At 44.5% G+C, this 15,374-nt stretch overlaps 2 protein-coding genes across 2 annotated transcripts; one reads left to right on the top strand and one right to left on the bottom strand.

The window, feature by feature from the left end:
* Positions 1-451: 451 nt before the first annotated feature.
* On the top strand, positions 452-13,120 carry LOC132260689 (uncharacterized). Its single transcript, XM_059758972.1, has 11 exons — positions 452-2,368; positions 2,508-3,344; positions 3,955-4,207; positions 4,325-4,352; positions 4,466-5,081; positions 6,723-7,023; positions 9,746-9,837; positions 9,903-10,124; positions 11,578-11,868; positions 11,939-12,533; positions 12,607-13,120. The coding sequence occupies exons 1-11, from the start codon at positions 614-616 to the stop codon at positions 12,825-12,827; spliced, it is 5,211 nt and encodes a 1,736-aa protein (XP_059614955.1). The 5' UTR covers positions 452-613; the 3' UTR covers positions 12,828-13,120.
* Positions 3,722-5,433, bottom strand: LOC132259989 (suppressor of cytokine signaling 6). Its single transcript, XM_059757869.1, has 2 exons — positions 4,546-5,433; positions 3,722-4,186 (listed from the first exon to the last, which is right to left on the bottom strand). The coding sequence occupies exons 1-2, from the start codon at positions 5,205-5,207 to the stop codon at positions 3,901-3,903; spliced, it is 948 nt and encodes a 315-aa protein (XP_059613852.1). The 5' UTR covers positions 5,208-5,433; the 3' UTR covers positions 3,722-3,900.
* Positions 13,121-15,374: the final 2,254 nt, after the last annotated feature.

The raw sequence follows: 15,374 nt of genomic DNA, 5'->3' as shown, positions 1-15,374 counted from the left end.
ATCGTCTTGCAGGCTTGAAATCCTTGCAATTCAGCAAGTCAAGGATATATCTTTGAAAATATATCTTATTATTTGAGATTAATTCGTGGATTTATTGAATTATTTTGTATAAATGACTTTCAAGGCTGAGTGCAAAAATTCTCTTCTTTCACTGTTATCCGGATCGTTATCTAAATATAGGATTTCTTACAATGCTCAGCGGTATTCCTAAACCTGAATTCTCAATCGAGCACAATAAGAAGCCACAATTCGACAATCAAAAGCCCAGAACGGAACATTATTGCGATTATTGCACAAAATTGCATCTCTCGCCGCCTGAAATCGACTCGGCGCAGTTCTCAGTTGCTCAAATTTTGGAGTGTTTGCATGCTGTTCGGACGTCATGGCACTGGAAAAAATCGCTAAATTTCGCCTTATTAAGAATACTGGTAAGTCCTCCTCCCTCTACCCTACTCCCTGACACTCCTGGGCATCTGCTGAGCACTCCACCGTTAGCTATTAGCTGTGTTTTTGGTTGGAAAAGTGTGAAATTGATTGGGACAGAAACGCCACTGTGACAGTTCTGCGTCGCATTTTCTCGTGGGTGGAAAGTACGCCGCAAAAGTCCGCTGAAATGAGTGAAATACCACCTGAACTGGACACCAGTCTGGCGGATTGTCTGCTGCAGCACCTGACCAATGGACGGGTGAAGGAGGCGCTGGAGGTGACGGCGGATAATCGCTTCCACGCGTGCCTCAAGAGCAACTGCTACGACACCATTGCTGTGCTGGCGGGCTTCCTCAAAACCGCCACTTTCGAGGCGAATCCCCAGCTGTACCAAGCCTGCGAGGACATCCTGAAGACGGTGACGAATGTGGCGAGTCCGCAGGAGGTGCTCCTGGAGATCCTGGCCGTCGTGGAGGCTTGCGAGGATGACAATCAGTTCAGAAGCGCCCTGAAGTCGCTGCAAGTGTGCATTTTGCGGCTTCCGGAGAACAAGATTCTCTCCATTGATCACGCTTTCGAGGCTGTGTATGGATATGTGGAGAAGTTGCCGCTGGCAGACGATTCCCGAGAGCCTTATGCGGAGGAGAGACAGAAATTGCTGGAGAACGAGAAGAACACAACGCGCTTCCTCACCAACTATGTCACTCTGACGCTGTTTCTGGAGCCCATTAGGGATGAATTTCTCAAGATTCCACTGCTCAAGTCGGCTAATTTTCCCGTCAACACTCGGCGAGGAGTTCTCCTGAAGTTCCTGATGAAGTTGCTGGGAAACTCCTTTGCCAGGCTCCATCTGAAGGCCGAGGAGAAGCCCATCAACACTTACTCAAGACAGTGCTCGGGATTCCTGGTGGATAGCATCACAGCTCTCCTGGGAGGCGATCCCTTTTGCATCCTGCCGTGGATTGAGGAGCGATTTCGTTGGCTGAAGCAGAAGGAGGGCAAAAACTGCAGTATTTTCCTCAGCGACAACATCATTCCCACCTCAAGTCTCTTCATCTTCTTCTACGCTGTGTTTGTGGGCCGGCAAATCCCCGCCCAAAGCCCTCGGATCTACTCTCCGGTCTACATATTCGAGATTATGCTGTACCTCATCACGCCCTCGCTCGAGAGTGATCTCGAGGAGGTGAAAATGAAGGCTGTGGAACTGCTGCAAGTCATTCTGGCGAATCTGGAGTTGGAGACTTTGTCCTCCAGTCAACTGGAATTGCAGATTCACGCGAATCTCTGCCTTGGTGTGACGAATTTGATGATTTTCTCAACTTCCGAGGAGATCCGGAAGACTTCAATCGCCGCCTTTAAGGGATATTTGGTGAAATTTGACGACGAGGGAAGATTTTTGATCATTGAGAAGCTCTTTGAAAAGTACAGCAGCAATTCCAGCAATCTCAGAGGCTTTCTCACGACACAGTTCAAAGACTTCGTGGCGGAAATTCTGTCCAGGGATGAGAATCGCTTTGCGGTTCAGGAGAGATTCCTGCGCATCATGAAGCGACACTTGACCACGCTCAAGGACAAGGAAGCCACGGATCTCGTCCAGGAGGCGGAAGCGATCATCGCCTGTCTCAACACAATCCGCTTTCTGGCGCTCAGAGATCACGAGAATCGCACCTCCTTCTGGGATCTCGTGCCGGATCTGCAGGAGAACTATCTGCACTTCATTCGCCAGAGCATGGATCTGGGCAGAGTGCACTACGAGGCGGAGCGCACGAAGATTGTCAACTGTGAGGATGAGGAGCTGTCGGAGAAGATCTCGGTGGATGTTGTGGGCGAGCGGCTGCCCAAGCTCACGCGCGATCAGAAGCTCTACGTGATGAACAATTCCCTGATGAAGCTCGATGTGATCGAGAGTGTCCTGGCGAGGGTGCACGAGTGCCTGAAGAATGTCCCCGAATTCTAATAAATGCGACCTTTCAGGTAATTTCTTCTCTCGGATATTGGTGCCGTCGACGTCCTTCCCACCGACCTGTGTTCCGGCGGTCAGGAAGTTGCAGATTCTCCCTCGGAGACACTTCTCTAGTCAGAACACCGTCAAACCTCCCTCCTCCACCATAGATGACTTCCGGGCGCGCGAAGAGGCTCGCGAGGCGCAATTTGAGGAGACTCACCGCGCTCAGGAGGCCCAGGATCAGGTGAATCCCTCGCCGGAGGCCACGGAAAATCCCGAGGAGGAGAGAGTTCGCGGTGAGATCCTGAAGGCTGCCCTGCAATTCGCCACGAGCGAGGGATGGACGCGAGAGGCTATCACGAAGGGTGCCGAGAGCGCGGGCTTTCCGGGCGTGGCGCACGGGATGTTCCCGGACGGTGGCGTTGAGCTTATTCAGTATTTCTACTCGGACTGCAATGCCAGGCTGGTGGAGTGGCTGCGCAAGGAGACGGAAGGCGTGGAGAAGGTGCCGAATCCCACTCAATTCGTCTGTCGTGCCATCGAGACGCGCCTGAGGATGCTGCAGCCGTTCCTCTCCACATGGCCGCAGGCCATCGGGATTCTCTCTCTGCCGCAGAATGCGCCCAAGGCTCTGGCCAATCTCCTCACTCTTGCCGATGATATTTGCTACTACTCAGGCGACAAAGCTGTGAATGTGAGTCACTTTATTTTCTGGATTTGTGCTGTGTTCGCTAATCCCGCGCGTGTCCTTTCGTCCTGGCAGATTACCTGGTACACGAGACGCGTGGGCGTGGCGGGGATCATCAAGATCACAGAGTTGTACATGCTGCAGGACAAGTCGGTGGATCATCAGAACACTTGGAAGTTCCTGGAGAGACGCATGGAGGACGCTGTGTTCCTGCACTCCTTCTTCACGCAGTCCGACGAGGCGAAGAGTCACATGCAGAAAGCCATCACGTCCGCTTTCGAGACGGTGAGTCAATTTGGCTGCAATTGATCGGCAATTATTCGCACTATTGACTCAAGTAATTGACCAGAAAAAAAAAGATGTTTAACAATCACAGGCATTTCCCGCGAAAAAGTCCACACATTTTCCTGCATTCCGCGCAAAACATGGAAAGATTTGATTGAGAAGTGAAGAGATTGATGAAAGATTGCGTGCTGAGAAGCACACCAATAGAGTTCCCGTTTTAATTACAGTAAATTATCTTCCGAATCGGTTTCAAAATTACAAACTTCATTGAATGCATGTGAACTTTTCGGTGCTTATTTGCTCTTCATCTCAACGTTTTCTCCTTTCTCTCTTGCAGGGCAAAAACATGCTGGGATTGAATTACCGGCGATAGTGAGGAGGAATTGTTGTGAAGTGCAAAAGTGACTCTGTGTAAACCGTTAAATGTTTATTCAGCCACTGTCTGGCCATCTTTTCTGCACGCGCGCGCGCGCCCCCCGAAGAGTCTCCTCCCGGAATGGGGGCGGCGGCGCGATAAGGCGATAAATTAGAGAAGTAAAACATTATAGAGCAATTGTTACAAGTTCTCATAGAAGTTCTCGCGGATGTAGTCTTTGAGCTTGCTGGGCAGCGGCAGCTGCTCCACATTGTTGAGATTGATCTTCTGGCGGATGATGAAGCGGCAGAGGTGCTGCAGCGACGTCACCTCGTAGAAGCGATTGACGGGAATTGTGAGGCGCACGGGGAATGGGGGCAGCATCTCCGAGCTGGTCTTCACGTAGCAGAAGACGCCGTTCTTGGACTTGCGCATGGTGTCCTCGATCAGGTCGACGATGGACTTGTAGCGATCGGACTCGATGTGCCTGTTTTGAAGAAAACACAGCGTGACTTATTGGCCTGGAGAATCGCGAAAGTGTGGCTTCTGCGGGTCACTTAAAGTAGATCAAAATATCGATTGCGTCGAATGATGCGTAACAATTGGGGGCTCCTTTGTGATACAGTCTCCTCAAATTGGATCCAGTTTGATAGGTCAGTTCTCAAGATGTTATTATTATTAGTGTCTTATCAGTGTGACAAAAGACTAGTTTTCCAGTTTGAGAATGGAGAATTGTGGGTTAGAGATTCGGCTGAATGTCTTCTAGCCTTCCTTGGCAAGCCCTCTTATCGCTCTTATCATTTCTCCGCAATCGAGGCCAATCGCTATCAGCACTTGGGCACTCACCAGTATCCATTCCTGTAGTCGATCCGGCTGTGGAGTGTGCATCCGGCGCTCCGGAAGCTCAGCGTGAACTGATACTTGTCCGTCTGCGAGTCGCGCAGCAGGAAGGAGCCGTTCAGCTGCGACGTGAGCCGCTTCTGGGCGGCATTGCGCGACAGCGGGCCCCAATACCAGCCGTACTTGGCCAGGACGAGGCGCTCGTTGCTCATCACCTTGTCGCGCACCTCGTTCATGTTCACGTAGATGTTGCTGGTGCGCTCGGCGAGGCTCTCGGCGCCCTCGGGCTCCGGCGGCGAGGAGACGGTGTCGCTGCCGGCTATCACAGATGTGTCCGCGGCCGCTTCCGGCGCTGGCCGCGGCAGCGCGGGCTCCAGGGGCCCCGGCTCGAAAGTGGGCAGCGAGTAGCTCTTGCGGGAGCGCGAGAAGCGCCTCTTGAAGCGCTTCCGGAGCGTGTAGAAGATGTTGGTGCTGTGGTAGGGCGCCTCGGGGCGCGTTGGGGCGTCACCCAGGACTTCCGGGAGGCCCTCAAAGTCACTTTGGTTCTCTTTGTTGCACTGCTTTCCCTTCTTTCGCCTCGTTAGCGACATGAACCACTTGAATTTGTACGGATTGTCCGTGTCGTCGCCCTCGAGGGCTCCACTCAGTCTTCTGTCGCCCTCATTCATCCCTGGGGGAGTATTTCACGGGGAATTTGGGGGAGTTTTTCACGAAATATCTCTGCACGACATTTCTGCCAAAAAAAAATTTACTTTCTGAGCTCAGGAATTGTGAGTCGAGAAATCATGGCGGCGGCACACTGTCAATGCGTGGGAAAAGAAAGTTCCACTTCCAACGAGTGAAAATGTACTAAAAACCACCCTTATTTATAGCCAATTAGGGTATAAACCATATGCAGTGAGAATGTGTTTAGAAAACATGATAGAAACCATAGATTTGGCTCGAATAAAGTGCTTTTGAAGCGAGTTTTTGTGTGATTTTTTCCAGTGCATTCAATCCTCCAAGTCAGTCACTCACTTTTTTTCCAGTAGATGGCAAAGGTGTCGTTCCCGCTCTTTTGGGACACATTTTCAAATTGATCAAGGTCTTTTCACTGTTAGAAAACCGCCCACGAAATGCTACCATGGGAAATTCTGAAAGAAAATGCAAATATGTAAAATAAACACCTACTCATCTCAGTTAATAAAATATCATTAGCTGGTAATTGAGCGTATTCACTGGCAGTTAAAGTCGGGTAAATGCGGCAAAACGGAGAAGAACGCTTTAATTGTGAATTGTTCTGGTTTGATCAGCTTCCCAAAAGGGATCACCTGAGAAGATCTCGACTGATAGCGCGAACCTCCAGACGCTGCAACACGTAAACACATGCTAAGTGCGTGCGGAGGCGAGCGGGAATTGCTAGTTAATGGAAATGACAGGTAATTATTGCACAGGTGCAATTTTATCACACTTGCAAGCATGCAAGATTGATTTCTATATTAGAACACAAAACCCGTGTCAACACAGTTTCTTCTTATCACCCGCCGAGAGAGGAAGGATTTTCCTGCTGCGGAGAATTTTCTTTATATTTAGAAATTTGACTTGGGTGGTGAAATATTGTGGGTGTTTTCGCAGATGTTTTGAAAGAAGAAAAAAAAACTCTGTTTTTGACATTCTTAGAATTCCAAAGTCCATATCAAATTTTCCGTGCAGGAAATTCACACACTGTCACGCCCTGCTTCGAGTGTGATTGCGAAAAGAAAGGCCTTATCAGTGGCGAGTGCATTTCAGCGTTGATTTCTCCACATGATTCAGATGGGAAAGTGTTTGGGATTAAAGTAGAATTTCTGCAATCTGCTATCTTGGGCAAATCTGCCGCTCTTGGCCAAACATGTGCAATACTACGAGTGTGATAACCCACGAGAGTTCGCCTGTTTATCCAATGTTGTGATATCGAAAGTGGTACGCACCAAGTTCATCATCTCCTGGCCGCTATCAGGCGCTACTCGTTACTGTGACTCTCCCTCCATGTGGCATGCGATAAGGCGCCTCCATCCCAATCTCATGGGAGAGCGAGTCCGCTCTCGGGAATCTCAGTTGTAGTCCGCATCGCGAAGCAGTCACTCTGTGATTCTCGCCAGGAGACGCGCGCCTGGGCAGTTTTCTAGGGACGAGGGATGCCTCGAGAGCCGCTGTAGAGTTAGAGTTTGTGCCAAAGAGATTGCTTTCAGCCCGCGGAAGTGCCTTTCCTCACACGCATCTTCGCGCCCACAATCCGCAGAGAGATGGAGGAGAAGGAGACACCCGTGAATCGGGACGAGGAGGAGCGCATGCTGCAGTCCCCGTCCAAGGACCACGTTGTCCCCAGCACCGCCACGTACCAGTTCACGCCGGTGGTGGAGAAGAAGAAGACCTTCCTGGACACCCTCCTCGACATCTTCGGCAGCTCGTCGAAGAGCGAAAGCAAAGCTAGCGAATCCAAAAAGAAGAGAATCACACTCTTAGGTGAGTTTATTAAATGCGGAAATTCTCACGCCAATCTGGACGGATTTTTTGCGGAAGAAAAGTCAACTTCTAAGACGTTCTGAGAATTTGCGTATTGAGCTAAATTTTTTGACGATCAACCCGCGACTTGACTTGCTCACGACGCAGCTTCGGGACCAACTCTCGATCATTGAGGCCTTATCGCTGACGCTGTGACCCTTGGTGTGACCTATCTTTGTTGAGTTCAAGTTTTAAAAACACCGATAGCGACCAGAGGTTTTTTTTTCGTAGAAGCCACCGAGGAAAGAGATCAGCGGCAAAAAAGGACACGAAAACATAGACAGAAGTTTCTTGGCGTCTTATCGTGCTGAGATTTTTCCCCATATTGACTGATTCTGGGAAACAGAGGAATAGAGAAGTGATTGTGACTTGTCATAAAAGATGTTTTATAATACTTCCTCTAAAGACAGACTGATAGGGAAATTTCATTGAATGCGAGAGATGGTTTTTTTCCGAGCGGAAACTGATAGAAATTAGTTATGTTTAGTGATTTATTTTGGATGGAAAACACTATGATTTGATTGACGAATCATAAAACTTAATGAAAGTATTATTTTTCGCATTATTTCCACCTATTTTCTTATGTGTGATTCCTTGAAAAATATTTACAATGCGTAATTATATAGTCCATGAACGTTGTGAACGGAGAATATTTTATAGGCTTTTTATGTGTTCCAAGAAATCACGAGAATTTGCATTGCAATAGTCTCGTCGATAGCAAAGTTAATAAATAAATAATATATTTTCTCAAGTATTTCATTCACTGCAAAGCACATTGAGAGCAGAATTCTAGAATTGTCAGATTAAATGAGAGCCTTCAGGCCAGTCTCGAGTGAAATAGTCAATCCAGTTCAGGAGTGAGTCAAGCCCACAATTTATTAATTATTGCTGAATGAATATGCAACACGATGAATTTACGATAACAATATTAGCTTCCGTCAATGCGAAGCTAATGTGTGTCTCAATGTCGATCGCAGATTTCAGTGGACTTCAAGGGGGAGATATTATAGTCAGCAGAAGTGTTAAGAAGTGAAAGTGCTTGAATCTTTGCAATTTGAAGCGCTCAAGAACTACTTTCAAAGCAATTTAGCGCAAGACTTTGAAAATTTTTACAATATTTTCTACGATAAAAAAAATCTAATTGTTTTTTAGGTTATGTAACTAATTTTAAGCAAAATTTAGTGACTAAATAACATCGGGAAACACCAATTCAGTCATTCCAATTAAAATAATTCATATTCTTTAGCAAAGTTCAGGGTTCGTGATCAAATGTTGATCACGAATGATTGAACATAACCTCTAAAATATTGTTTTGGGATAGAAAATTGTCTATTTTAAGACCTGTTTGATTGATTTTCTACTCTAAAATGGCAAATTTGAGCTCATTGTGGATTTATAGCGAATTATTTTTCCCCAGATTTGCATTTAAAAGTTCTCAAATAGGTAATTTTTAGGTTATGTTCTGAAGTTTATCTAAAAGAACAATTGCAAAAAAAATCACATCAAAATATCCACTGTAAACTTCAAATATTTCTTAAACAGTGTTTCTCTGTAATTTATCAGAGTCACACAAGTGAAAAATAGCGTCTTTTTAGATCAAAAAGTCCTAAATTTGAGGTTATGATACTTTAGACGGTGGGAAAATTCTATAAAGTCCAGAAAAAGAAGAAGTAATAAGTAAAATGCATGTTTGACTGTCTTGAAGTGCATTGTTTAGCAGTATTATCTCCCCCTTGGTGGATTTTTCTGATGCTGATGTGAAAATTCTTGGAGAGTCACAGTTGATTACGACATATATTAACTTAATTACCCCCATCTAGCAATCCTTTGTGATCTAAACGGGGCGCAAAATGTGGTGAACACATTGTAAAGAGAAAGAAAAAAAAAATACAAATTACGCTACTTGTGAAAAGTGCATTGCTCAGCACTTCAAGAGACATTGAAAGTGATATTGTGAGATTTTTCTCCTCGACAAACAATGAACATTTTGCCCACTATCTATGAGTGTAAACAGTTTTGCAAGACAGAGGAGAAGATATCTCGTCATGGACAGACTTCTGTAAATGTTTTCCAATCGAAGATAAAGTCCAATTACTCTCTTTCTTCTCAACAACAAATTTTTCCCACCACCCCGAAAAAAAAGAGGCTTTTTTCCACGCGAGACTGTTTCCTTTTTGACTTTTATTGCACCAGGGAATTGAACAACGCGATAAATGGTTGATTATCGCGCGCTTGCAGTGACTTAACAATCCAGCGATAACAGGAATGGTGCTCATTATAATTAAAACATAATCGTTTTCCATATTATACCATCCCAAATTAATTAATCAAAGCTGTGATAATGCGGAAAAACGATAAGAGGCTTTTTCTGGTAAATTTCGGAAATTTCAACAGTTTGCATCACTTTGCATGTCAGCGTTGACTTGAGAATCAGCATATTATTGAGACAGAGTCTGAAGCTTGTAGATTTCTATCAGTTTTCCAGTGACTGCATTAATTGCAGATGCGCAATGAGGGAAAATTGAGGAGACGCGCCGCGTGTGAGAATAGCTGTAGAGGAAATTAAGTGCACATCATCAGTGTGATATTACCATAAATCCTTAGCCTTCGGACGCTCGCGTTGAGATAAAATCGATTTACATACTGTCAGTGGATGATCTTTGCATTTTAATTTATCTTGCAGCAATTGTTCTACTCTTAATGGGCCTTGTGATAAGTGCCACAGGACTCTTCATCATGTGGTTTACGGAAATCTACAATGACACACTTATATCTGTGAGTGTCATCGTGGCAATTTTGCCATTAATGGCGATTAACTCATGCTGATCTTCCTTCCGCAGAGACTAGTCTTAAAGGAAAACACACTTGCCGCCGAGTGGTGGGCAAATCCTCCTCTGCACAGCTACTTGAAGGTGTATGTCTTCAACTACACAAATGTGGATCGCTTCTTGGTTGGCACCGATAAGAAGCTTCATGTGGAGGAAGTTGGCCCATATGTTTACTACGAGAAACTCACCAAAGAACACATTGTCTTCAATGGGAACAACACGATATCGTACAGGGTGAGATTTTGTGTGGCTTTCCATTGATGCTTTAAGGCTAAATTCTCTATTCAGTAGCACTTTAATGGTGTCGCTTGTAGCAAAACAGTTTGGAGTAGTTTGCTCAAGTGATAAGGCGTCAAAGTGATAATGTTGGGTGGAAATCATTTCACACGCGGACCGCGAATTGTTCACGAGAAGTCATTATTTGCCAGAAAGAAGGAAAAAAGCGTTGTTTAAACGATTGAAAACCAGTCAATCTACTTATTTGAGCCATCAGTATTTGTTCATTTATTATCAGATTTTATGCAAATTTCCATTCCGTCTTCCATTTCGTCTACTTTGTTTCAACTCATCGTGGAAGGATTCTTATTACTGAGTTCCAAAGGAAAAAAAGGAGTTACGAATTAGTCATTAGTTAATCGATTTTTTTTGGGGATAATCAAGAGCGAGGCAACATAATTACACAATTCTTGAGAATACAGTCAATTATAATGGTTTATTTGGCCCTGTAAAAATTTATTGCTCTTTTACAGCTTGGATTTTAACGCTTTAATCTTCAATAACATGTCATCATAACACATTCAATAGTGAAACTTTCTTTTCTCAATCGTGTTTACTTTATTTTCCGTTACAAAAAATAACAATAATTCCCACTTTAGAGGTCTTTTTTTTTGTTGATTTGTATGCGAATGCAGAGGAAAAATTCCTCTTCGTTGTGTGAAACAATTCAGTTGGGATTTGGAGTAATCTCGCGAAGATATAGATTATATTTGAGTTCATGGTCAACTCTGATTGGCATTATCATATCATAACACTTGACGATGCTCTTCAATGATTTTGCAGAGGAATTCCTTCCTTGTGATTTTCTCTGTATGGTTTTCTTGGGACAAATTGTGATATCATTAAGCATATTGATTTCCTCAAATTCCAAAGTCGCACAAGCATACAATATTTTGAGGTGTGTTTTGTGATATTTCGGGCAATTGAACTCTCCAAGATCGCGACTGAACTCCTTGAGCGGAGAAGCAACTTTGCGTGCGTCAAGTTCAAAGATCTCACGAAATTTGCCGCCAAGAAGCGCGCGATCTCATTCAAATATCAAAGATGCGAAAAGATCATCTCAAGATCAAGTGAGGTCAGGAGGGAAAAAAAATTCACTTCCTGATCAATTTGGCTTGGCTCTGGTTTGGCATCTCGCAGATTTCTCTCATGAACTTTCCCGCGCGTAATCTCTCCCAGGGGAGAGAAATTGAGTATCGATTCCGTAACTGATAGTACAAAAATAAACGACGTATTGACGAATACAGTTGGGCTGATAAGAATGTTTGCACGCAAGCATAGAATTGTGATCTGAGATGCAATATTTGAGCGACTCTCTGACATGGAACTGATAAGAGATGGATTGAAATGCTGTGCTCTAGAATCTGACTGTGATGGATTTGTGTCTGATTTCTGGCTTTCTGTGTCACAGGAGAAGCGGGTCAACAGGTACTTGCCGGAAATGAGCACCGGATCGGACATGGACAATGTGATCGTGCCGAATATCCCAATGCTGACGGCGATGAAGAAGATCAAGGGAAGAAATGTGTTTGTGCAAATGGCTCTGGATGCAACACTAAAAAGCACCCAATCCACGGTCTTCAAGAACCTGCCAGTGAATGAATTCCTCTGGGGCTACGAGGATGGTCTCATCAGCATTTCAAAGGCAATGCTTCCGATAGATGAACAGCCGCCGTTCGAAAAGTTTGGTCTCCTGATAAATGTATGAGATTCTCGACTCTCAGCGCCGTGGGAAGATTTTTGATCATCATAATTTTTTCTATTTCTTGCAGAGAAACGCCACGAGTTGGGACAACTTCACAATTCACAGTGGCGAAGGTGACATTCGGCAATTGGCCGTGATTCTCAGCCTCAATGGCAAGAAGACGGTGGACTTCTGGGCTGGTGATGAGTGCAATCGCATGGGTGGCACTGATGGATCCCAGTTTCCGCCGCACTTCTTGCGGAAGAAGGACAAACTCGAGGTGTACATCAAGGATATGTGTCGCAAATTCCCGCTGGAGTACGAGAAGGATGTGACGCTGTTCGATGGTATTCCAGCGTGGCGATACAGAGCGCCGGACGATGTGTTTGCCCATCCCAGCGAAAATGAGGATAACAAGTGTTACTGCCACAAGCCGATTGACGAGTGTCCCAAGTCGGGCCTCTTCAACTCCTCAGTTTGCGCCTACGGAGCTCCCATTTACCTCTCCTTCCCGCACTTCTTCACCGGCGACGAGAGACTCCACGACAAGATCGTGGGTCTGAAGCCTGACCCTGAGAAGCACGTCACGTACGCAGATATTCATCCCAGACTCGCGTTTCCCATCAACGGCGCCTCGAGATTTCAGATCAACGTGGAGGTTTTCTCGCCGACCTTTGTGTCCGGTGAGTGGATGGTTTTTGGTTTGAGATTCTCAACTGTATTCTCATATATTGTCTTCTATTTCCCTCCACACAGGCATTGATCCGCTGGAGGAGGGCGACATTCTCCCAGTTCTCTGGCTCGAAGTCATTCCCGGCGAGTTCTCGGATGAGCTCATCTCGCTGATCTTCCACAGTTCCTTCAGTGCCAATGCTGTCCAGATCGGCCTGAGATACGGCTCACTTCTGCTCACGGCCACCTTCCTGGCCCTACTCATCGGCGTCTGGTGGCACCGTGGCAAGAACTCCAAGCAATAATCGCCAAGACCTCAGCTAGAACCATTTGGGCGCGCGCATCGGCTGGATTTGCCCGAAAAGTCCCCCCGGCATCCGGGAGTGTGAGCTGTGATTGCGTCCAGACCATCTCAATCTCACCCACATTGGGACGAACCACCATCCAGCCAAACAGCACGATCATCATTAGGCAGATTCCTATCAAGCGTCACAACGATTTGGGTGCTCTGTAGCGTACGAGGAGGATAATCTCTGTAATTTCTGTTGCTAAGCCTTAGGATTTTATACTGAAAATATATACTGTTGATGAGAGACCATATCGAGTGGTATTAGTACCGATGAAATTGCCTCTGGCGTTGACGAGTTCAGCTGGGCGCTGGGAAATGAGAATGAGAAGTGAGAAAAGTGCGCAATTGCATTGTGGGTTGCGTGCAACTTGGCGAAAGACGGTGTTAATTTCAGCTCAATAAACTGAAAGGCTTGAACTCGTTTCAACTTTAAACACTAAATTTACTTTGAGACATCTTTAATTGCAAAATCATGTCGTGGTTTTTCTTCACGGTAACTGTTTTCTCGAGACGACCATTCTGCAGAGTCTCAATTTACTTCATCTTCAGTCGCAGACAAATCAAATATTTGAGCGCTTTCTGTAAGTCATTCGCCCAAGAAATCTTGACCTCTAGGAGAGAGAGAGTTTAAGGGAAAAGATATAATAAATTAGAAACAGAAGAATCACGAAATTGTTCTGGTCATATTTTAACAAGATTGTTCCACATTTTTTTACGGTATGAAGGCTTAAATGTGCGATATTATTGAGGTTTTGCGGAGTGAAACAAGCATTGCAGCAACAGTTAGAATTAAACCATCTAAAATTAGGTGCGCAAGAGTATTAAAATTCACCGTGTTTCTCGCCCGAGGTTGAATCGGATGGTGAATAAAGAGAGGCAGCAAAAATCGTGAATATTCCACCAGAAAAAAAGTATTATTATCAATGAAATTCCCACCCAAAGTTGGTGAGTTATGAATAATAAAATGTTTGTAAACACTCGATGCTTTGTGGCATTTATGCATTCCGCATAGATTGGAAGAAGTCATTGAATTTCCAGCCAAAATACGTGTTCAAATGCAATTCTCAGGTGATCTAATCACACGTGCATTCTCAGTGGGGGAGAAGAGACGCCTCTTCGTGCTGCAAAGACAATTGCGAAGGAAAGAAAAAATGTAGATGAAGATTTCATTGACGGTGTCACATGATATGTGCAATGGCAATGTGAATCAATCTTTGTACAGTCTTTGCAAGAAACCACCTTCATTGTGAAATGAGATTCGAGTGGAAATAGAAGGCATTTGACTGCAAGCGTTGAATTGCAGCAAATTTGAATAATTAGAGAGGCACTAATTAATGAGTTGGAGTGACGATATCGAATAAGGTAATTGGCACAATTGTCTGAAGCGGATGATTTTACACTTTGCATTCTCCGTGTGGAGAATCCGGACTAATCAGCTTCGAGATAAAGTCAAAGTTCTCGCTTTAGTGGTATTTATAAGAATTATAATTTTTGCTCCATCTCATGGTATTAAATTAAGGTGCCAAAACTCGTTCCCGAAAGACGCCTTTACATAAAAAATTTCCGTACATTTTTGCTGCTTTATTTTCGCGATTCTCAACTCTCAAATGATCGCAAAAAAATTCCACAATAAAGCTCGCCAACAAAAGAAGATCTCTGGACTGAAGCTGTGTTCATCTCTATACGTTGTGCACGTGATAAACGGATGTAAGGATTACTTACTGTTCTGTTTACTGAGTTTTTTTTTTCTCACAGAGATTCTTTGCAGACCATTTTCTAAGAGAGTGTCGATTAGTGTTCAAATAGGAATGACTATAAGTAGCATTGTCAGTCATTTAAGCACCACAATCGACCCCTTCAATAGGAAATTAGAGTTTTGACTTCAAGGCTTCGTCCAAAAACACCATTAGAAAGTCTCCCGAGAAGACAAATGAGGAAATATCATTGAGCAATTCTTTAATGGAACACGTGGATCTGTGCTGAAGATGACTATCCTTCTGCGCCCTTTAGATTTCTCACTGCTTAGCACGTGAAATCAATATCCATTTGATTTTAAAACTTACATAACATCGCGATGGCAAATTAATTACAACAAATTGACTCCAATGCAAGGGGGAGAAAATACAGTCAGAAGTGGTGTACAGCTCAGCGGAAGTGTTATAGGAAGTGGAAGTGTTCAGAAACTTACAATTTTCCTTCGCTGAATGCTTGTTTTGCTGACAAATTAACCAGATCCTTTGGATTTCTTTTATTTTTCACACAGAGACAATCACAATAATCCTTTTTGAGGTTATGTAACTCATCAATTTGAATTCTAGCAAGTCAATTCTTATACTCAAGTTGGGAAGATCGCTAGTAATTGGCAGAATTAAGTATTTTCATGCAATAAACAGCCTTTGATACCACGAAATACTGCAAATTGCGCTGAGATCTAACATAACCTCAAAAAACTTATGTAAACTTGGACAATGTCCAAGAAACCTTTCTTAAAAATTTTGACCTA

The sequence above is a fragment of the Phlebotomus argentipes genome, unplaced genomic scaffold (assembly GCF_947086385.1).
Source record: "Phlebotomus argentipes unplaced genomic scaffold, Phlebotomus argentipes genome assembly scaffold_18, whole genome shotgun sequence".
Taxonomy (NCBI): domain Eukaryota; kingdom Metazoa; phylum Arthropoda; class Insecta; order Diptera; family Psychodidae; genus Phlebotomus; species Phlebotomus argentipes.
This window is presented reverse-complemented; position numbering and strand designations above follow the sequence as displayed.

Coding starts and splice junctions, on each gene's coding strand:
- LOC132260689 (XM_059758972.1), top strand. CDS start 614: ATGAGTGAAATACCACCTGAACTGGACACCAGTCTGGCGGATTGTCTG. Junction 7,024..9,745: donor GAAGAGAATCACACTCTTAG/GTGAGTTTATTA, acceptor TTTATCTTGCAG/CAATTGTTCTACTCTTAATG. Junction 12,534..12,606: donor CTCGCCGACCTTTGTGTCCG/GTGAGTGGATGG, acceptor CCCTCCACACAG/GCATTGATCCGCTGGAGGAG.
- LOC132259989 (XM_059757869.1), bottom strand. CDS start 5,207: ATGAATGAGGGCGACAGAAGACTGAGTGGAGCCCTCGAGGGCGACGAC. Junction 4,187..4,545: donor GACTACAGGAATGGATACTG/GTGAGTGCCCAA, acceptor TCTTCAAAACAG/GCACATCGAGTCCGATCGCT.